The sequence below is a fragment of the Meles meles genome, chromosome 12, assembly GCF_922984935.1.
Source record: "Meles meles chromosome 12, mMelMel3.1 paternal haplotype, whole genome shotgun sequence".
Classification (NCBI taxonomy): domain Eukaryota; kingdom Metazoa; phylum Chordata; class Mammalia; order Carnivora; family Mustelidae; genus Meles; species Meles meles.
In genome coordinates this window covers 20,242,981-20,266,156 of record NC_060077.1, presented here as the reverse complement: position 1 = coordinate 20,266,156, position 23,176 = coordinate 20,242,981, and the positions used below count along the sequence as shown (strand labels likewise).

The 23,176-nt window shown below is 51.5% G+C and overlaps 1 protein-coding gene across 12 annotated transcripts in view; it reads right to left on the bottom strand.

Moving 5' to 3' along the window:
• Positions 1 to 23,176, bottom strand: part of EP400 (E1A binding protein p400) — a 98,722-nt gene extending 75,546 nt beyond the window's left edge. For 7 of the 12 annotated variants that reach the window (XM_046025911.1, XM_046025917.1, XM_046025922.1 and 4 more), the window contains exons 1-4: positions 23,056 to 23,176; positions 12,416 to 12,565; positions 8,329 to 9,689; positions 6,672 to 6,782 (exon numbers count right to left, since the gene is read on the bottom strand). In XM_046025911.1, coding sequence (XP_045881867.1) covers positions 6,672 to 6,782; positions 8,329 to 9,654 — 1,437 coding nt within the window. In that variant the 5' untranslated portion in view covers positions 9,655 to 9,689; positions 12,416 to 12,565; positions 23,056 to 23,176. The remainder of the gene's footprint in view (positions 1 to 6,671; positions 6,783 to 8,328; positions 9,690 to 12,415; positions 12,566 to 23,055) is intronic. The other 5 variants (XM_046025918.1, XM_046025923.1, XM_046025919.1 and 2 more) reach the window with 2 other exon arrangements.

The window sequence follows — 23,176 nt, the reverse complement described above, 5'->3', positions numbered from 1 at the left end:
GAGGACAGCACAAACAGGAAAAGCTCTTGCCCTGACAGCACGCCTATTACAACAAACCAAGCTGCCGACCTCCACCCAGTCTACACCCACAAGCTTGTAACTGTACACATAAAACAAGGACACACATGTAAGAGCAAGACAGCAGCAGCAGGGGTGTCTGGGCGGCTCGGCGAAGCCTCTGCCTTCAGCTTGGGCCATGATCTCAGGGTGCTGGGGTCATAACCCACGTCCGGCTCTCTGCTCAGATGAGAGCCTGCATCTCCCTCTGACCTTCTTCACTGCTACTTCTCTCTTTCTCTCAAATAAATAAAATCTTAAAAAAAAAAAAAAAAAGGGGCGCCTGGGTGGCTAAGTGGATTAAGCCGCTGCCTTCGGCTCAGGTCATGATCTCAGGGTCCTGGGATCAAGCCCCACATCGGGCTCTCTGCTCCGCAGGGAGCCTGCTTCCTCCTCTCTCTCTGCCTGCCTCTCTGCCTACTTGTGATCTCTCTCTCTCTGTCAAATAAATAAATAAATAAATCTTTAAAAACAAAAAAAAAAAGACAGCAATAGTGGGGTGAGGTCACAGAGCTACCATTATCCGTTTCCTCTAACATCATAACTAACGAGAAATCATCTCCAATGAGGACGGCTGTTTAAAATCCAAATAACAAGGGGACACCAGGGTGGCTCGGTCATTAAGCGTCTGCCTTCCACTCAGGTCATGACCCTGGGGTCCTGGGATCGAGGCTCCGCCTCCCTGCTCCGCGGGGAGCCTGCTTCTCCGTCTCTTTCTACCGCCCCCCACCACTCTCCCTCTCCTGGATAGAGCCCAAGTCAGGCTCCACGCCCAGCGGGGGGCGGTCTGCTGGAGATTCTCTCTCCCCTGGCCCTCCCACTAGTACTCTCACTCTCAAATCATTGAACACAATAAAAACAAATAGAGCAACGCCTGTGCTGCTCAGGCTCGTGCCTCACAGAGCCCGGGCCCTGTACGGGCACCTCTGCCCAAGCTGCGTGTGAGCGTCTGCGCGGTGCTCACCTACACATTCAGCTCCACACACCATGTCCTCTGCCTCTGCTTCCTAGACAACTCCCCACACACCCTTCTGCTCCACAAGGTGTGGCCGAGCCCGACACGCAGCCACACGTGTTGGCACTGGGGCCACCACCTCCTTCCCTACTGACGGCTCTCACTGAGGTTGCTCTGTACGAATGTGCACGACCCACTGACCCGTCCTCCCTCCCAGCGGACACCGGTTCTTACCAGCTGGACGCTCTTACAACCAGGGCCACTAGGAACACTATTATACCTGGTTTCTGGCAGACACACTCAAGAATTTCTTACAGCACGCTTCTAGGACAAATGGTCTGCCTGTGCTCACCTCTTCCAGGTCAGGCAAAATGTTTCCAAACATCCGTGCTACCCTCCCGTCAAAAGTACATGAGAATCCCACTGACCCACAACAGCGGATTCTGTCCGGTTTAATTTCCGGTGATCTGGTGAGCATGATGTCAAGTCACAGTGGTTTAACCTATGTCACCATGGAGGCCACACGTTTCATAACTTGACAGGTACTTCTTGCCTTCCGCTGTTCCGCTGTCCCACTGTCCTTAGGCAAATACTTATGGATGTGGTCTAGAAACACAGTAACGCATGACACTCCACGAAGCATTAACAAGAAAGATGTCCGGCTAATACAGGTTCTCACAATCTCAAATGCCAAAGATCTTAGCTTCAGTCGTGTCAAACTCATCACGAGAAGCACCTAAATATCAGCTTCAAATTACGCCTTCCCACCAAAGTGGATGGGCCCCTTGCAGAAAGGACTGATTCTGGGCCAGATGAAGGAAAACACAAGATGAACCTTAGTGTGTGCCAGCAAGGAAGGGCTCAAAGAGTGACCAGGACACGTCAACCGTGCAGGAGGCCCAGCATGAAGGGCTCCATCAGGTCAAAACACACGGTAACAGAAGGGGGGCCCTGGGCAGCAGATGATGGAGGGGCATAAAGAGACCTGAGCGGAGTGGGTTATACCAACACCTGACAAATTCCACAAGCCGAAACACTTAGATCTGTGCCTTCCCCGCCAATAAATTACACCTTAATATGATAGAACTCACCTTCTTTACAGACCCAGGAAGAAAAAAAATCACATGATCATGCAAATAGATACAAAAATACCATTTGACAAAATTCAATATCCATTCATGATCAATACTAGAAATAAAGAAATCTCCTTCACCTGGTAAAGGACATCCACAGAATCTACAGCTACTATCACACTATCATACCTGATGGCGAAACACTAAATGTTTTCCCCAAAACAGGAAAACCTTCCCCAAAACCTTCAGGAAGAAGGTAAGAGTAAGTATTCTTATTCACTGCAAAAGCCTGATGGACCACTCCACTTAGAAAATCCGGAAGTCGTCGCACGGACAATAAGGCAAAAAAATAAAAACACATAAAAGGCATATAAGCAGGAAAAAAAATAATAAATCTTGCTTTTCTTGGCAAACATTACTCTCTATGTAGAAAATCCCAAGGAGGGACGCCTGGGTGGCTCAGTTGGTTAAGCCACTGCCTTCGGCTCAGGTCATGATCCTGGGGTCCTGGGATCGAGTCGCGCATTGGGCTCCTTGCTCGGCAAGGAGCCTGCTTCCTCCTCTTCTCTCTGCCTGCCTCTCTGCCTGCTTGTGTGTACTCTCTCTCTCTGACAAATAAATAAAATCTTTAAAAAAAAAAAAAGAAAAGGAAAGAAAATCCCAAGGAATCTACAAAAAAGCTCCTAAAACTGACAGACAAGTTTAGCAAGGCTGCAGAGTACAGGTTCAAATAATCACCCACATTCCTACACATCTGCAATGAACGTCTCAATTTTTTTTAACAACCACATACAATACCACAGAAACACTGGAAACACCTGAGTATAAATCTAACAAAATATGTACAGAATGGGCATGCTGAAAACTACACAAAACACCAATGAAACAAATCAAAGATGACCAAAACAAAGGGAGAGATATGGCATATTCCTGGACGGGAAGACTCAGTACTGTCAAGATATCAGTCCTTCCCACAGTGGTCAACAGATTCAACATAATCCAAATCAAAATTCTGCAGATATCCACAGAGCAGAATCTAAAATCTCTATGAAAATGGAAAGGAATTAGAGTGACCAAAACCATTTTAAAAAAGAAGAAAAGAAAAAGGTTGAACTCACATTGATTTCAAGACTTACTACAAAGCTACAGTGGCCTAGACCATGTGGCATTAGCAAGACACAAAGATGAAGGGAATTCCAGAGAGTCTAGAAAGAGACCCACATAGCCAGGAATCAGCTCATTTTCAGCAGCAAGGCAAGGTCAGTGTACGGAAACAGAGTGGTCTTTTCAAGACACCGTGCTGGAACAAATGGAAATCAACAAGCCGAAGAGCGAACTTCCACGTTTATGTCTGCCATGTAATACAGAACCTGCCTCAAAGGGGATCGTGGACATAAGTGTGACACTCAGAACCATACAACTTCCAGGAAAAAATACAGGTTTCTGTGACCTCAGGCTGAGCCAAGAGTTCTTAGGATGCCAAAAGCACAATCTATAACACCAAAAACATGATAAAACAGACTGCATCAAAACCTAAAACTTCTGCTCTGGAAAATAGTATAACAGAGAAAGATAAGCTTCAGAATGGCAGAGAAACATCTGCAAATCTGTATCTGACAGGGAACCTGCATTCACATCATACAAAGAATTCTCAAATCGAACAGTGACATGCAGGAGTCCGACTTTCCCCAAGACGACTCAAAGACAACAACCGCACAGGCATGTGGCCGCGACCAGAGAGGAGCAGGCAGGACGCACTCCTCCCCGCCACTGGGGGCAGCAAAGTGCAGAAGGGCACAGCCAGGGCAGGGCGCCTTTGCCAGTTTTTTAGAAAACTCGGGGTCGCCTGGGTGGCTCTGTGGGTTAAGCCTCTGCCTTCGGCCCAGGTCATGATCTCGGGGTCCTGGGATCCAGTCCCACCCGCATCGGGCTCTCTGCTCAGCGGGGAGCCTCCTTCCCCCCTCTCTCTCTCTGCCTACTTGTGATCTCTGTCTGTGTCAGACAGATAACTAAATAAATAAGAAAAGAAAAGAAATCTCGAACCTATACAAGCCTGCAATCTGCTGCCGAGGTCTGAACCCGAAAGAGACAAAGGCCGAGGTTCACACACACAAAACTCTGAACACCGAGGCAGCTTTACTCCTAAGTAAACAATCCAACTGTCCTTCAACGGGTGAGTGAAGAGACAAAGCGGGGACACCCCTGCCCCCAGACACAGACGATTGGTAAACGGCACAGCGTGGCCACTGAGCGACAGAAGCCACAGGCAGTATGACTCCATCCAGATTTCGTTCATCCTGGAAAAGGCAAAATCACAGAGGCAGGGGCACAAGTTCCGGGATGGTGATGGAGCTCTGTTTCTGGATCACCATGGTGGCTACACAACTCTGTGGGTTTGGCACAACTCAACAGAACCACAGACAAAAAAAGAGTTAGTTTTACAGAATTCAGTAAGTCTAAATAAATACTATTAGTGACATAACCCAACGACTGAAATAAAAATCCACATATGAGTATGTAAATGGAAGAAAAAGGAAAGCGCACTGTTCACAGCAGAAGGCCAACTGATCGATGCATTAGGGACAACGGAGCTAGAAAATCCATTCTGCAATCTTGAAGGTGAAAACGGATTCTGCCCAGATGGCGGAATTAGTGGCTGAAAGTTTAATGAGATACAGAATATTTAACTGAGTCTCAAAGTTTCTTCCCCAGATTATTCATCATTTACCAAAGAAAAACTAAGAACCTTCCACTGCAAAAGCTTGATGGACACCAGCCTCACAGAGCGGTCAGAGTGAGCGTCACCGATCCCAAGATCGCCGACCTCACGGCCTCCTAATACGGGAGCACAAGCCGCACACAGCGTCACTTCTGGGTATTCCTCTCAAAGATACGTGGCCCAAGTCAGACCCAAGGGAACAGCAGGCAATCCAGCATCAAAGGGCATTCTACCAAACAAGTAGCCTCAACTCAAAAATGTGAAGGTCATGAAAGACTGAGGAGCCAGGCCACATTAAAGAAGACTGAGGAGGGGGCGCCTGGGTGGCTCAGTGGGTTAAAGCCTCTGCTTTCAGCTCAGGTCATGATCCCAGGGTTCTGGGATCAAGCCCCACATCAGGCTCTCTGCTTCACAGAGAGCCGCTTCCTCTTCTCTCTTCCTGCCTGCCTCTCTGCCTACTTGTAATCTCTCCCTGTCAGATAAATAAATAAAATCTTAAAAAAAAAAAAAAAGAAGAAGAAGAAGAAGAAGAAGACCAAGAAGGCATGACAACTACGCCCAACAGGCGATCCCAGCCCAGGGTAAAACCACCACGGCCGACCCTTGAACAAGCCAGGTTTGAACTGCACAGGTCCACTCACACGCTGATTTTTTCCCATACAGAACAGTAAATGTATTTTCTCTTCTTCCTTGTGATTTCCTTCTCTCCAGCTTACTTTACAAGAAGAATACAATATATAAGACAAATTAACAGGCAATATACATGCTAATCAACTATGTTATCGGTAAGGCTTCCAGTCAACAGCAGGCTAAGAGGAGTTCAGTTTTTGGGGAATCAAGAGTTGTATGTGGCGTTGCACTGTGCGGGGACGGTGCCCCTACCCTGTGTAAGGGTCCACTCTGTCAAGGACACCATCAGGTCAAGACACAAAAACCAAGATTGAGCTTTGGCTTGGTCGTGGTCCTGGTGTGACCCGGACCGTGTCAGGTAAGAGAACATTCTACCTAAGGCACACGGAGCATCAGGCTTAAAAGTGCATGACGTGGGATCTGCAATGGCCTGTCGCCGGTTCAGTGGAGACGTGTGTGGCTACACATACGCCAGAGTGAAAACAATAGAGGCGGGCAAAAAGGGCACATCCATGAACCCAGGTAAAGGGCACAAAGGGATTTCTTTGGAAAACTATTTTTGCAACTTTCACATGTGTTAGAAATTACAGGAAAATTAAAAATAAAAACATTAAAAAAAAAATGTATCACCACAAGATGAAACTAGTCTTCGAAGCAAGAACCATCCATTCCCTCCTGAGAGAACGTGACCTGTCCTTCCAGGTTCTTGGCATCACTGACGAAACACTGAACAATTCTGTTTCCAAACAATTAATGTTACTCAGTCTGCACTCAGTGGACACCCGGGGGGTCCTACGGTCCTGACTTCAGCGTTTCTTCCAGCTGTGGAAAATACCAAGTTACCAGCTGCTTAAATCTTTTTTTTCTTGTTCTGTTTTGCACTGTTCTTAAAGATACAGATAGAAGACACAGGAAAGAACCAACATTTAAAACACAGCACACAAGGAACCCTGAGCACACATTCAACAGGACTGTATTAGGAGACATGCATGCGAAGGCTACTACCGCGTCACACTCAACACAGAAAAAAACAAGAATGCATTAAGATCCGTGTTGTCATTTACTCATGCAACTTAATTTTATCATTTCATATGCAGGAAGTCTTTTAAATTTTTTAAAAATAAGGAATGGGCTCTGGAAAAAAATGCTGGAGAGCAAATAGTAAAATTGAAGGTTAAAATATCTGGATGAAGGAAAGTTTGGGATGAGGCTACATTTGAGAACCATCGAAAAGTACCTGAAGCGGTTGCTGCTGGGATGAAAAAGCAGCAGAAACATTTGGCGGAAGCTGGGTTGCTATAGCAACGGGAGTACCAGTCTGCCCATCCTTTCCTGTCACAACCTTTACCTGAGAGAAAATATTTTGAGAAAAAAAGGCAACATAATTTTTAAGACTGCTCAAAATTTTGTCAAGAATTTTACTGCTGATAGCCCAGTGATGTCTGGTGTATAAAAATGGAACGCTTTTGCATGACATCCTGTAAAAGGACACCGAACTGACTGACGGTGGATTTACAACCTAATGACCTCACTCCAGGGCGCATCTTGTGGGAACTCCAACTTGAGCTCAGGTTCTGCGGCTTCCAACTACAATCAAGAGAATGGCAGGCAGCCTCTGAGCAGCAAGGCCCTCACGCCCGCACACGCCATCGGCATGGCAGCCACCCCACTGCCTGCCATGTGTGGGGGTCTCTGAGCAGGAAGGTGCAAAAAAGGGGTGTCAGGTCTCCTCGTTAGCACAGGGGAGGGAGACTGAGCCTACAGACAATAGTGTGCACAAACAGAGAGAGAACTGAATTTCACTATTTCGTGGCAACGGAGATGTAACCCTCAAAAAAATATAAACCTTCTGGAAAATAAAAATGATCCTTTCTGGAAAGGGTGCTAAAGAAAACACAAAATGGCAAAGCCACACAGATATGTCCATAAATCTCAATGAGGACAGCAGAGCAAAGAGACCAGCTTTTGCTCAGCAAAGGCTGATTTCTTTGCAGGAGAAGAGCTGACAGAGTCAAATCACTTCAGCTGTATCGTAAAACAAAATGAGCTGCACCAACATACTGTACACTACACAACACAAAGGCACAAAATACAGTGCGCTACAGCGTCCCTCACTATTGCCCTGGTTTGATTCACTCCTTTTTCAGGAAATACAAGTGGAAGGACCTCGGGAATCCCTATGGTACTGAAAAATATCACCCAGGGGTGCATAAAGCACCCATTCCAGACACCCCAAAATTTCACTATCTAAAAAAGATTCTATGTCAAATATCACTCAGTAGGTATTTGCATACATGTGAGTTTAAAATACCTCAAACCAGACACTACATCTAAAAATTGAAAAATTCTCAGTTTTTGCCTTAACAACTGCATTCTCATCATGAAAACACCCACAGATGTACCTCGTGATGTGGAATCATGACTAATACACCGTAAAAAGCTAGTGACTGAAATGCCTGCTTAAAAATCACATCTGCGGTGTTTTTAACGGTGGACCAGTGGCAGTGAAATGCAAAATCAACACGAGCAGCCAGTAGGGGTCCACACCTCAAGCCTCAGTGCTAGACGAGACCCCCTGCCCCAGCTGACCACAGGGGAGGGCTGGGTCGTGCTGGGCCAGCCTCAGGACACCGGACGACCTTGCTCTGGATGCTTGGGCCTGGTCCAGCACTGCTCACACAGGTGTCCTGCATCTTCCTCCCAATATCCAGAGCAGCTCCTCCCCTCCATGCCGGAAAAGAGCAAAACACATCTTTGATTTCACTCCTAGATCAAAACCTTATGAAACCACATCCTAGAAACACCCCAGCCTCATAGGTTAGGTTTCATTTATAGTTGCCTAGAATCAAATCTGCAAAGCATGGTCCTCTCATTATTAAACTGCTGTTTCTCACCTCATCGTTGATAACCTCAGACTTTTCTTCCTCCTCCTCCTCCTCCTCCTCCTCCTCATCCTCCTCCTCCTCCAGGTCCAAATCATTCTGCCTAAGATAAGCTTGCAACGGGGCATAATGCTTCTTCTTGAAAGCCAAGAAGTCCATCATGTTCCCTTGAAGGTGTTGCAAGAAGAATAATTCGATCAGGTACTCCTTGAAGGCCTCCTTCAGTGCCTCCATTTCCCGGTAGTGGTAGTCCAGGCACTGCTTCCTCATCTGGGCCAGCTCCTGAGAGGCCGGGGGGATCTCCTCCAACTTCTTGGGGGCCTTCCTCACGCCTGCACTCCCCGCAGATGTGAGAGGAAGGCTGGAGAGGCCCGGGGGCACTGCAGTCCTGGAGGGGCTGGTGGGGGGCGGCGGGGAGGTCATCCCGAAGGCCGAAGCCCCCCCAAGCCCAACCCCGGGGAGCAGGGGTCTGGTCAGTGGCGGCCCCTGCAGCACCTGCTGCTGCTGGACCAGCTGGCCCTGGATGATACTGCTGATCTGGGGCGGCAAGCTCGCTGTGGCGATGTGGCCGGGGCTGGCCAGGGGCTGCAGGCCAGCCGCACCCGCGGCCGCAGGGCTCTGGGGCCCCAGGTGGTGGACGGTGCCCCCGGACTGCGCGTGGGGCTGCGACAGTCTCCGCTCTCGGACCGCGATGGGAGCCCCCGCGTGCTGCAGCTGCACCTGGGTGCCTGGGGCCATCTGGGCAAGGCTGGGGCTCTCCTGAAACACAAAGTGCCCGCTACTAGATGGGCTCAAGCTCATCTGCCTCACTAACACGCTGGCGTCCACGAAGCCCCCAGTGGGACTGCTGCTGCAGAGGCCCAGGCCAGGGCCAGGGGTGCCGGCCCGCACACTCTGCAGGCCCGGCCCTGGCCCGGCACTAGGCTGGGTGGGGCTCTGAGTCTGCACCTGCTGGGACAGTGGCGAGGTGACCTGGATGTACGACGGAGACCCATGCTCAAAGCGCCTCTGCTGGGCGCCAAACTGGAAGCCTGGAGAAGTGGGGCTGGGGAGCGGCAGAGGAGCGAGCGTGATCTGCGGGTTTCCTCCCACCACCGGGCCAACACTCTGCAGGGCGATGTTCACGTTCTGTCCCGTCACGGGGCTCCTATTCATCAGCTGCTGAACTTGGTACCCGGGAGACTGCGGTGCGGATGGGCTGGCGGAAGGTGCGAAGGGCGTGGCCGGGGACTGGGGCGGGTTTGGGTGCGCCTGCTGGTCCTCGCCTTCGCTGGGGGCGAACGCCCTGGACCGCTGCAGCTGGTGCTGGACACTCTGCGGGCCGCTGCCATGGTGCATTATCACCCCTCTTTTTAATCCAACTTAATGTTCTCCTGAAAAATCAAAGTTAAAATCAAGTTACTGGAAGACAAACGTAAGCATCCAATCAGCACTTGGCGCGAGCGCCATTCAGCAGCACTGGGGAGAGTGTGAAGGTCCGTGCCGGCTGGCACCTGACGAGCCATGGAAGAGATAGCACTGGAAATGATGCCCCTCGACACCAATGGGGGCCAGTCCATCCGGGTCACTGCTGGGACCTGTAAGTGGGTCATTCCAGCCAGCTACTGTGGAAGGTAACCAGCATTGCTAGCTCAAGGCCAAGCATGATCTGAACTCAGCACTGGCACTCGTGACTGACATGTTTCTTCCCAGAAGCCTTCCCCCGGCCTAGTGGCCCCTCTCCATTCCCATGTTCAGTGGGGCTGTCTGCCTGTCTGCCCCGGGGAAGGGACAGCACCCTGCTCGCCGCTCAGGAGGCAGTCAGCGACTGCTGCCAGAATGCAGGCACAGGCTGCATGCTGCCATCACCCTATCACCGGAGCAGAACACCCCACCAAGCCCAGGGCCACATCAACTGCAAACACACAGAGCAACCAGGGTGTGTCAGATCCTAAGCTCCTGAGGGAGAGGGTCCGGCCTGGGCGCCGAAGCCTCGCCTTGGACCTGCAGTAGGAGCCAGGACCAAACGGGAAGGCACCTCGACCTCAGAGAGAGAAGGAGCACGGCCAGGACTCAGGCTCATGCTCTCGTAGAGTCTCCCTCCGAGTTCTGCAAACTCCCTGAGCGGGTACCACAGCTTCCACGAGGCTCCTAGCCCAAACACTGCTCTGTGCAAAGGACTACGCAAGTGCTGGGGGAGTGGAAGACACGCGCTGGGGGTCAGCCCTGAGGACAGGGCTGAGCAGGAGGAAGCCAGTTCTGAGGTGGGACCCTAAAACAGTCCCAAGCCAGACCTAGCTAGAATCTCAATGTCTGTGAAGGAGATGACCCACTGTGGACACGATGTCCCCTACAGCCCCCTCTGGCTGTCTGCTCCCCACTGAGGCAGGATCAAAGGGACAGAAATACCCACCACTGGAAACTCTCAAGTCTTAACTGACACACCTAGCTCCCCATGTCTTGGTGTTCCTCCCACCCTGACCCCAAAACAAGCAAGAGGGCCAGCCCTGTCATTCTCGGGGCATCAGGACCTATGTACCTCACAGAAGTCAGGGATAAAAACATCAGAAACCAGAAGTTACCAACGTTACAATGCAAAAATACATAAACACATGGACAGACACCCAGACCCCTGGCTGAGCTAGATGGATACACGGAACCAGAAGCTACAGAACGTGGGGTATGCCAGTAACGCCCAGGGAAACACAAAAATCGGTGCCTATTTAAACAGCAGGAAAGGGGCTTTTGGCTCTGAAGACAGAGTCCCAGGATCAGAGGGAAGCTGCAGTGCACACATCAAAGCAGGAAGTCGGAGGAACGGCCGTCCTGAGCAGCCCCCAGCGCAGTCCCGGCCTCACCCCCGAGCAGCAGCCCCACACAGTGGCTCAGGGCACAGTGGCTCAGGCCTGGGCATGCCCGCCCGCTGCCTTCAAAAACGTTTCTGCTCCTGAGTCTTGTGCACAAGCGCCATGAGGAGAGAGACGTGTGTGGAACTGGCACAAAAACAGAACGCACATGACAGACGGACACACAAGGGTGCATTTCGGGTTATTTCCTTCCGATACATTCCCAGAATATCAAAGGTGAGCAAGGAGAGAGAACAAAAGCCAGAAATCAGCTCTCCCACTTAAAACAATTCACAAAACCAGGGGAAGGTAAGACTTGGGGTAAATATGTCACAACCACTGACACAGAGTGAAAATCCTATTTAAATTCCCACCACAAATCATTCACCAAAATAAAGAAGCGTCTCACAAGGTGACATCCAAGCTTTATACCAATTATAGAAATGTCAAAACAGAAATAGGTAGAGAATACAAAAATGAATACTTACTAAGCTCTGAAGGGAATTCAAGTTCCTAAACTTAAAACAGTAAAGCTGTATCTGAAAAGACAGATGGATTTGAAGACACGCAAAATTTAAAAATGTTTAAGACTTAACAGTAAATCATCAAGCTCATGAGCATTTGGGGGCAGTCAGGACAGGGCGACCACGGGTACTGGAGAAAGCACTCATGCAGGCTGAACATCACTGCAGTCCCACAGAAAAGTGAAGTGAGAGAGTTTCCCGAAAAGAAAGCATCCACTTAAGCAGCGTGAAGGAAAGCGTCCAACCTCATGGCTAATAAAAGCGATAGACTGAAGTGAGACTCTCCCAGACCCGCTTTGCCAAGACACTGCATCACGCAGCTGGCATCCTGCCAACCCTGCTAAGGGGGTGTGGGAGGCAGATGGGGACAAGGAGCAGAGATCTCCAAGGGCTCAGAGCCCAGAATATGGCTGGCGGGGTGGGCAACAGGGCTGGAAAAGCAGAAGTGACCCATCTCACCCACGACCTTTGACCTAGTCCTACTATCTCTGGAAAACTCTCCTGAGGAAATTCACCCATGTATTTTTTTTAAATTGTGCATAAAAACCTGCATTGCAGAATCCAGTAAAAGTAAAAGTAACCAGAAACATCCAGTGTCCAGGTTCTAGACAGAGACTAATAAAAATGAAACACGTACAGGCAAATTAAGTGGAAAAAGCAGGATACCAATTATGGGACATAACCTCTATGGCGTTAACGACATGCATTAAAGAGCTATCCAGTGAAACATATGAAAACGTGAATACTGACCTTCACCTGGCTATGGGACACAACACTGGAGCAGCCTCAGCAATATAAGGACCGAATTGACAGACCCACACCACGACGAGTCTTGAGACGCCAGGGGCAGAGACAGACCCAAGGGTCACGCAGCGCCGGTCACGGACATGACATGATAATCTGCAACAGGCAACAGGGACAGAGATCAGACAGATCCCGAGGGCTGAAGGTGGGCGAGGGGAGGACTTGAGAGGAGCAGGAGGGAATCTGGGGGTGTGCACCCACTTCTCCAACGGATTCGTGAGGATAGTTACAAGTGTTTGTCCAACTTCATGGAGCCACACACTAAAGCGTGAACTTTGCTACATAGAAACTATACCTCAACCTTGTAAGAAAATGGATCCTGACCTCATTAAGCTTAGAGCCAAGTTAGAAAAACAAGCACGTTCGACAACGATATAAAGACACTACTTATCTAAAGCAGCGTTCCCTAAAAATGTGCCACAGTTACCCCAATGGAGAGCAAAGCTACCACCAATGGCAAAACAACTTCTGTTGTAGTAGCTGTTTCTACTTTGGAATCCATCAGGAGGAGCCAGAGCCACGTTCAGCTTGCCGCCCCACACGGGTGCTGCTCAGGACGAGGTGGAAGTCGGCAGCTTGAGGGCAAGGCAGGAGCGCAGCCTGGCAAGGAGCAGGGCGCGACCCCCGTCACCACACCCGGCACTCGCCAGTGCCGCTGGCGGGATGCTGGCACAGGCCCACCCTCTCTGCCTGTTGCTGCTGTCAGGGTGACCACGATATCATAAATAGGCACAACTAGACACCAGGAAAATGCCACTCTAAGGAACACTACCCAGGCCCTGTTGTCAGTGTAGGACAGGGGTCCCCAGGCTAGAACCAATGAGAGAGTCCGAGAGAGAGTCCACTGGCTACTTACAGCAGCTGCTCCCGGGCCCCCTGCTGAAGCCTGGAACTGCTCCCGCTGCCCACCCTCCACTTCCAGCTTCCCGAGTGGGAGCCGCCAGAGTCCAGGCAGCTGGACCTCCCTTTGAACAAGTAAGCAACTCGGGCCATGAGCCTGGCTCCCTTCCCAAACTCACCTCCTTCTCTGTCCCCACGTTTTCCCAGAGCAGCCAGGCAATCCCCCCTGCTTCAGGCAGTTCTGCAATACTGTCTCCATGGTCCTGGTGCACCCCCTAGGCCAAAGCCAGGGCCCGGGCACTGCTCGTCACGCAAGGAGCACCACTCGTCACGCAGGGAGCACTGCTGTTTCTCCAGGGAAGTACTTCTGTCCATCCGTGACACCCATGTCCAGCACACAGAGCCAAAGAGCCCGCTGTGAGCTGTGAGCAAACACCCAGCTGCAGACACAGAGGGGTCAGAGACCATCCAGCTTGCTAAAAAAAAAGGACGGGGCGCCTTGTAGGCTCAGTCAGTGAAGCACCTGCCTTTGGCTCAGGTCATGATCTCGGGGTCCTGGGATTGAGCCCCGCACTGGACTCCCTACTCAGCAGAGAGCCTGTCTCTCCGTCTCCCTCTGCCATTTTGCCTACTTGTGCTCCCTCTGTCAAATTGATAAAATCTTTTAAAAAAGTAAATGAAAGTAAAGACCAGTCCATGGCTCCAAATGCATAAGTCAGAGCCTAGACTTGGCCCTCGTGATCCATCAAAACACTGAGTATCTCTACAAGGCTGCTCACAAGAAACAAGCTAATGTTTGACTCACTCACTCACTCCCAGCCCTTACGAAATGACATTTCCTGTTACAAATATCCGTAAAACAAAGTCGGACTCCAAGGCTTGAAGCTGAATTTTTCAAGCACATTAACTTGTAAATCATCTCTCCTAATAAAAGAATTGGGTTAAAACTAAGCTGAAATGCCATTTCTCACATCCCAGACCGAACAACTCAGCAGCCCAACACCACAGTGCTGGTGAGGTGGTGGGGACACAGGCCGCTCAGCTCTGCAGGGGGAGCTGTCCCCCCAACCCCACCAGGGCTCCGGCAGCACCTCACAAGTCCGTACGTCCACACACTGGACCGGCTAGTGCCCCTGCAAGTTCCCCCAACAGCCCCCTCCAGGAAAGAAACACGTAAACACCTAGTCAGTCACAACGCGTTCTCTGCAAACACAGCGCTGGAAATATACACGTTTCAGAGACAGGCGACTCCATCTGGTGTGGCCCCTCGATGGAGCACCACGCAGCTGCAGAAATGGGTGAGAAAGCTCTCTGCAAACTCCGGGCGGAGTGACTTCCAGAACTCCAACATTAAGTCAAATAAAGCGCAGAAGACTGTATGTGGGACACCATCCCTACGTCAGAGGACAAGATAGATAAACACACAGATACATCTTGCCTGCATTTTTTCCTACAAAAATAAAAGCATATACCCACATATCTGCATATACATAACTTTTTCTCAAAAATGTATTTCCTAGTTATATGCACTGCAACAGTCTACCACTATAGACTGACATCTCACTGACATCCCCCAAGTATCTGTTTACTCTGCAGAAAAGGAACTCATGAAGACTGAGTTAGAAACGAATGAGACTGATGACCTCCTCAGGGTGGTGTGAGCAGACAGGGCAGGAAAGAAAGTGACACTCCCGAACACACCATCTTGTAACACTCTGAACTTCAGAATCATGTTAAAGAGTCACATATTTGAAAAACAACTACATCGATGAGGACAAAGAACTCCCTAAAACCGACGTGCACAGAAGCAAACCCTCAAACTCTAGGCAGGACAACAGAGTCACCCGTGGAACAGGGCAGGAAGGGACAGCGGAACCCACGCAGCTGGAGGAGAACCAGCACTCAGTGTGCGCTTTCAGGTTCTTCCCTTAAAACACATCTCCTCGGGGCGCCTGGGGGGCTCAGTGGGTTGAGCCTTTGACTTCCGCTTGGGTCATGATCCCGGGGTCCTGGGATCGAGCCCCACTCGAGCTCTCTGCTCAGCGGGGAGCCTGCTCTCCCTCTCTATCTGCCTGCCTCTCTGCCTACTTTGGCCTACTTGTGATTTCTCTCTCTGTCAAATAATTAAAAATCTTTGGGGAAAAAAAAAAAACACATCTCCACGTTCTGCGTACGGAAATGGCCTACAAACAGTGACATCCTAGCAGAACGGAGGACCGTAGGGGCACCGGGGCCAAGGCATGATGACAGGCAGCAAAGCAGGCAGCCTCGCCTCAGCAGAAGACACAGGGAAAGACAGCTATGGGATTTGAGGACAGTGGCTCCCAGCTGTTTTAACCTTATCCATCTCTGAAAAAACAGTTATACCGTCACTTAACATTCTTTGAATTTCAACCTGAAGTTAATGTTGAGACTAAAAACAAGTTGAGGCAGTGAGACTAAAGCAAAGCTTCTTCCTTCAGCTCGGGCTCTCTACAGACACGCTGCTGCACACCCAACTCACACTCTGGAAAACCAGCCAACAGGTAAGCCCGGCAGGCCCAGGAAATGGCCACAGGTGGGCAACCCAGACCAGGGGAGGGACGCTGCTGAGGCGTCCTGCATGCGGCTAGAATGCGTTCGGTGTCAGCCAGGTCGAGTCTGAGGCCTGCGAGGTCTGGCCGCCACCACGTTTCGGTTCTGGGAGGAAGCAGCTCGGGCAGAGCCAGCGCTGGGATGCACACTGAGGCCCACCCCAGCAGCAGTGGCTACACAAGAACCTTCCCCCCCAAACACCCAAGCCGAGCCCCACAAAACCTCCCTCCTTTCCTGGGAAAGCACTGCCAGCCTCCCAACCTTCCTTGGGCAGGGACTGCTCTCCACCCTCTCCACCCGCCCTGCCCTGGTCAGCCTGCACCCCAGCACTTTCTAGGAGGACCTGCACCCCCCAGGCAATCTGCCAAACACCAAAGCACAGAAGTGTCTCTGCCTGAGGGAGAAGGAAAAAAAGAGGGGGTGAAGCTTGAATGTGTTAAGAACATTGCTTTTACTTACCTTGAAATGCTTCCCAAAACCTTAAAAGAGAGAGAGAGGGCTGGGCGATAAAGCAGATGCACCAAAATGCCCACGAAAAGAGACAAGGCCGCAGTAAACATCACGGGAAAGAGACTTCCTCATGGGACGGCAATGACGACAGTGCTCTGAAAGTCAAGGCCGTAACAGAAGTCCCCATGCTAACAAAACATGCACTCCTCTCCTCTCAGAGAAGACGAGCAAGGCTCCACACTCCTAAACTATGTAAATTCCAAGTGACATAAACTGGGCCACATGGAGTTTTACAACTCTGCAGGCTTCCCTGTGCCACATGCCATGTCACAATGCCACGGTGTGGAAACGAGGACTGAGGGCCCTGTGTCCCCTTCTAACTTAACAGGTCACGATGCCAGGAGCTTACAGTCATAGCGGCGGGGGCAGGTCCTTAACCCGATGGGACAGAGAGCCCCGAGCTCCCCAGAGGCAGGATCAATCTCAGCTTGGGAGGAAGAGGCCAGAGAAACGGAAGTCCTTCCTCAGACACGAGCCACACAGCTGCAGTCCCCAATGACTGTCCCACTCGCTGCTGCTCCTCAACGTTTTACCCACAGCCCTCAAGGGGCCTGCTTCCACCTTTCTCTCCTAATCCCTCCTGACACACTGTGAAATTTTAATGCCACAGCCCTAGCATAGATCTGTGGATGCACTGTGACTCTTTTTTTTTTTTAAGATTTTATTTATTTATTTGACAGAGAGAGATCACAAGTAGACAGAGAGGCAGGCAGAGAGAGAGGAGAAAGCAGGCTCCCCACGGAGCAGAGAGCCCGATGCGGGGCTCGATCCCAGGACCCTGAGATCATGACCTGAGCCGAAGGCAGCGGCTCAATCCACTGAGCCACCCAGGCGCCCCTGCACTGTGACTCTTTGTGAGGCCACAAACCACTGTCATAGCTAAGATTTTTTTCACCCTCCCCCCAAGAACCAATTTCCAGCCTCGTGTGAGAAACAGCACCACCATGGAGAAGGCAGAGACCTGGAGAAGTGGAACCAAACTGGCTGGCCCTGGGGAGGAGGGCAGGAGCCGGGAGAAAGCAAAGAGGAACTTGTCTTCCCGCGGCCCTCGTGTTGCGGCCCTTGTGTATCGTCTGAACAGCACAGGACAGGAGTTACTCGGGCAGCGCTGCCATCAGGGGGCCAGCAACAGCTGGGGACTAGACAAAGTGTGGCACACCCACACATCCAGCCCACGAGCTCTTGGTCCAAGCAGTAACCTTGGTAAACCTCAAATGCGCTATGCTCAATGAGAGAAGCCAGACTGGGGTGCCTGGGGGGCTCCGTCGTTACGCATCTGCCTTCGGCTCAGGTCACAATCCCAGGGGCCTGGGATTGAGCCCCACGTCCGGCTCCCTCCTCACTGGGAACCCTGCTTCTCCCTCTCCCTCTGCCCTTGCTTGTGGTCCCTCTCTCACTGTGTCTCTACCAAATAAACAAAATCTTTAAAGAAAAAAAAAAAGAAATAAACCAGACTCAAGAGGCTCACCCCAGAGTTCCTTTAAATGACATCCCAGAGGAGTACCTGGGTGGCTCAGTGGGTGAAAGCCTCTGCCTTTGGCTGGGGTCATGGTCCCGGGGTCCTGGGATTGAGCCCCGCATCGGGCTCTCTGCTCAGGGGGGAGCCTGCTTCCCCCTCCTTCTCTCTCTGCCTGACTCTCTGCCTACCTGTGATCATTGTCAAGTAAATAAATAAAATCTTAAAAAAAATTTTTTTTAAAAATGACATCCCAGAAAGGACAGAAAACATAGTGACAGAGATCAGTAGCTGCTGAGGAGGAGGAGCTCAGGAGAGCGGCAGTGCTAGGGAATTCTTTGGGGTGAAGAAACTGTTTTTGAGTTTTTTTAGATTTATTTATTTACTTTAGAGAGAGAAGGCACACATATGCAGGCACCAGCAGGAAGAGGCGCAGTGGGAGAGACAGGATGTCAAACGGATTCCATATAGCGTGCGAAGCCCAACACAGGGCTCGATCTCATGATGCTAAGATCATGACCTGATCTGAAAACAAGAGGGTGCTCTACTGAGCCACCCAGGTGCCCCCAAAACTGTTCTGAATCCTGACTGTCCTGGAAATTACACATCTATCAAAATTCTCAGAATTCTACTTCAACAAAAGGGAATACTACGATGTGGAAAGTGTTAAAAAAAAAGGGGGGGTGCATCTGGGTGGCTCAGTCATTAAGTGTCTGCTTTCAGCTCAGGTCATGACCCCAGGGTCTTGGGATCAAGTCCCACACCGGGCTCCCAGGAAGCCTGCTTCTCCCTCTGCCAGCCACTCCGCCTGCTTGTGCTCTCTGACAAATAAAATCTTAAAAAAAAAATTTAAAAATAGAAAACTTTTAAAAAAAACCTAAGTAAAATAGGAACATAAGGTTATGCAAAGTCCTTCCCTTCACTCAGTACATTTTAAAATTTATTTCTACAACAATGCACCAAAACAAAATTAAAATTTCCAATGACTAGAAATAAAGCAGGAACGGGGGGGGAGGGGGGGCTGAGAATATAGGCCCAAAGGACAGAGGCCCTGCCCAGAAGAAAACACTGAGGGCCAGGCCCGACTCCTGAAGGCAATGGGCACACGGTTCCCCTCCAAGTGGCAGAAGAGCAGAGCCAGGCTCCCTGAGGAAGACGCTGGTCTTTCAACTGTAAAGAGGCTCAACCATCAGCTTGCCCTAGGCTCCAAGGAAAGGAGCAGACCGGCCAAGCAGAACCTCCGCAATGGAACTGGAGAACTTCAGGGACGGCAAGACCTGGTTCCAGGACTGGACCCCAAAGCCCAAGGTGGGCAGCCACAAACCCCTGACAGAAAAGAGAGCTTCCGTCCTCTGCACGAGGAGCGCTGAGAGACATAAAATGGGGGCCGGGGGGACAGAGAATTCACTGCCAGCCCTCAGGGCAGGCCCCACAGATGGTCCCTGTGGAGATGCCACGCCCCAAATGCAGGCTCAGGTGACTGACCCCTTCCTTGAATGACCTCACGCTCTCCCACCTCCAAGCTACCTCCCTTCCATCTCTACCCCCATCACCCTCGCCCCCCCACATGCATCTGTCCCTCTTGGAAGAGCCAGCTTCCCTTTTCTAAGCATGTGAATTCCACTCCTCAGCATCCCCCAGAATCGTTCACTACCCCATACACCGAGGTTCCCACCAAATCCACCTGCTCTAGAGAAGAATTTGACTGTTACTGTATTTACTCAGTAAGTATTTACTGAAGGCTGACTGCATCAGGCATTATTCTGAAACACCAGGGATCCCAGAGTGAACACGGCATAGTCCCTGCCCCCAAAAGGGGGGCAGTCAGACAACACACAAAGTAGTAGGTGGCACACAAGAAGGAATGGCAGAGGGCACCTGGGTGGCTCAGTGGGTTAAAGCCTCTGCCTTCCGCTCAGGTCATGATTCCAGGGTCCTGGGATGGAGCCCTGAATCAGGCTCCCTGCTCAGCAGGGAGCCTACTTCCTCCTCTCTCTCTGCCTGCCTCTCTGCCTACTTGTGATCCCTGTCTGTCAAATAAATAAATAAAATCTTTAAAAAAAAAAAAAAGGAAAGAAAAAGAAGAAGCAATGGCAGAGCTCTCACGAGGTAAGGGACAGAGACAGTGAACGACGTGGGCAAGGTGCTGAGTTCTATAGCAGCCTCTGTGCAGAGGGGCCTCTGAAAAGAGAGAAACAGACCACAGCATGTGAGGACCCAACACTGCACGTGAGTCCATGTGTGCTTGGACCCCAAGCCAGGTGTGACTGAGCCAGCAGATGAGTAGCGGGGGGCAGGGACATGAGACAACACGGGCAGTAAGGACCTGGTCACAAGAGGCTTCATAAACCACCTAAAGGATATTGGCCTTTTTTCTGAAATGAGAACCATGGAGAGCTTTGAGCAAAGAAGTGCACAATCTGGGGCACCTGGGTGGCTCAGCGAGTTAAAACCTCTGCCTTCAGCTCAGGTCATGGTCTCAGGGTCCTGGGATCGAGCCCCGCATCGGGCTCTCTGCTCAGCGGGGAGCCTACCCCCACTCCTCTCTCTCTGCCTGCCTCTCTGCCTACTTGTGATCTCTGTCAAATAAATAAATAAATAATCTTTAAAAAAAAAAAAAAAGACATGCACAATCTGATTTCTGTCTTTTTTTTTTTTAAAGATTTTTATTTATTTATTTGACAGACAGAGCTCACAAGTAGGCAGAGAAGCAGGCAGAGAGCGAGAGGAGGAAGCAGGCTCCCCGCTTGAGCAGAGAGCCCAACGCGGGGCTCGATCCCAGGACCCTGAGACTATGACCTGAGCCGAAGGCAGAGGCTTTAACCCACTGAGCCACCCAGGCAAAAACATCATTCGGTTGCTGTGTTGAGATTCGAGAGCAGAGTGGCTCAGGGGAGCAGGCAGAGAAGGGAGGAGGCAATGGAATAACCCAGGAAAGAGATGGGGGGAGATGGGACTGAAGAACCGCAGTAGCCAGGAAGACAGTGAGGGGCAGCCAGGTTTGAATTTGATTGTAAAAGTGTTGACAGATCAGATTTAGGATGTGGAAGAGAAGCAGAGACTACAGGAGGGTTCTGAGCTGAGCAACTACGAACATGGGGCTGCCTCCAAGAGAAATGCAACGACAGGGAAGCGGCAGGTCTCACACAAGTGAAAGTGCGGTGTGGAACCTGGAGCAGGAAGATCCAGCCAGGAGATACACATCAAGACGTGACGTGTGACCTACAGTCCTGACACAGGGCGAGATCACCCAGGTGCACACAACAGAGAGGAGGTCTGGGACTGCCCTGAAGCATTAGAAGATTTAAAGGGGAAGGAGATGAGAAGCAACCAGCAAGGTAAGAGGAGAACCAACAGAGTGGCGTCCCCGTGCCACGAGCAGACAGTGTTCCAAGGAAGCCATGGGCGGCCTGGTGAAAGGCCGCCTACAGAAGGGCTTGGCAATATAACAGTACCGGCGACCCCAAGAGAAGTGGTGCTAGAGAAGAGTCCGGGACGGAAGAACCAGAAGCTTAAGTGAAGTCGGTTCAAGAGAAATGGGAAGAGGGGCGCCTGGGTGGCTCAGTGGATTATCGGCTCAGGTCATGATCTCAGGGTCCTGGGATCGAGCCCCGCATCAGGCTCTCTGCTCCGCAGGGACCCTGCTTCCTCCTCTCTCTCTCTGCCTGCCTCTCTGCCTACTTGTGATCTCTCTGTGTCAAATAAATAAATAAAATCTTTAAAAAAAAAAAAAAAAAGAGAGAGAGAGAGAAATGGGAAGAGAAAATGGTGACAGAGAACACATGATCTTTTTTCTAACCGTGGTGTAAAAGGAAGGTAAGACCTGGGAAGAGTTGGATGGAGCATCTCAATGTCGCTAAGAATATCCTGAAGAGAAGATAAACTGAAGACGAGACCAAATGTCAGAGCCACAGCGCAGACGGCAAGAAATGGTGGATGCAATGTAAGAGCCTAATGCTGGTCTGTGGATAGGACAGGGCTTTACGAGGTCGCGCTACTTTTAAAACCACATAAAATCACGCCATACAATCTCAATTATAAAGGAAAAATTACATGGCTAGAACGACGGGCCATAAAAACATCAATTGTGCGTATCTTTGGGTGGCAGGATGACAGTTTCAAAATACACTTTTCATTTTTTAAAAACATTCAGGTACCCTACTTGTTTTATTGCTTCCACGAATAAAGGTTACCAAAACCATTTTACCGCAAACACCACTTCGACAACCCATCGGAAAGTACACAAAGGCTCCAACATGGACATCGGCAGGGGCAGCACCACTGGCATCCGGCAGCGCTACCTTCTGCACTGATAAGGTGACACCGAGCAGAGCCCTGAGGGCCACGGATCTCCGCGCCACAGCGCTGAGGGCAGAGGGAGCCGCGGGCGGAATGGCCTGGCGGTAAGGGGCTGACCCTTCTTTGGGGCGCCAGGGGGCTCCGCAGGAAGACATCTGACTACACCACTGTGCAGCGAACAGCAGCGCCAAAGTGAGCGGGGCCTGAATTCAGCCCGCTGTCCCCCCACTGAACGGCCTGGACAAATCACTTCCTCTGCACCTGTCCCCACACCCGTGAAGACGACACGCCGCGCGCCGGAGGACCAGTGCAGTGGGGATGCCTGTGCTGCTTAAAGGACCGGCCACGCAGACCCGAGAACCGACCCAAACCAAAGAGCCGGGCATGCAGTGGGGGTTGGAGAGTCGTCCCCGCGCGGCACCCGCGTCCCGGCGGGCCTCCGCACCGCCAGAGCGCCCCACCCACCCCCGGCGCCCCATCAACGCGGGCCGCGTCTCCGCGCCGGCGCCGCACACCCGCCCCCGGCGCCCCGTTCCGGTGGGCAGCGCTTCCGCAGGGCGGCCCCTCACCGCGCCGGGGCTCTGTCACCGCTGGCCGCGTCTCTGCGCTGCGCCAGCGCCCCCCACCTGCCCCCCGGCCGACCCTCACTCCCGGCGCCCGTACCACCCCCCACCACCGGCGCTCCCGTCTCCTCGGGCCGCGTCTCCGCGCCAAACCAGTGCCATCTCCACCCCCGGTCCCTCCACCCCACAACTCCCGGCAGCGCCCGCCCACTCCGGCGGGACCCCAACTACACAGCCCGGGGATGGGGGGGGCGGGGGAAGGGTTCCAGAGGGGCTGCGGGCGCGAGCCACACGACTCTGAGCCCTGACCCCCGCCGTTCCCGGCCACGCTGTGTCCCACGTACCCGGGCCTGGACCGCACTCCTGCCGCGTCCGGCCGAGGGTTGAGGGCTGGGGTCGAGGCGGCTCCGCTCCGCTCGGCGCATCCGGGGCCGCGAGCAGAGGAAGCGGCGGCGCGCCCGCTAC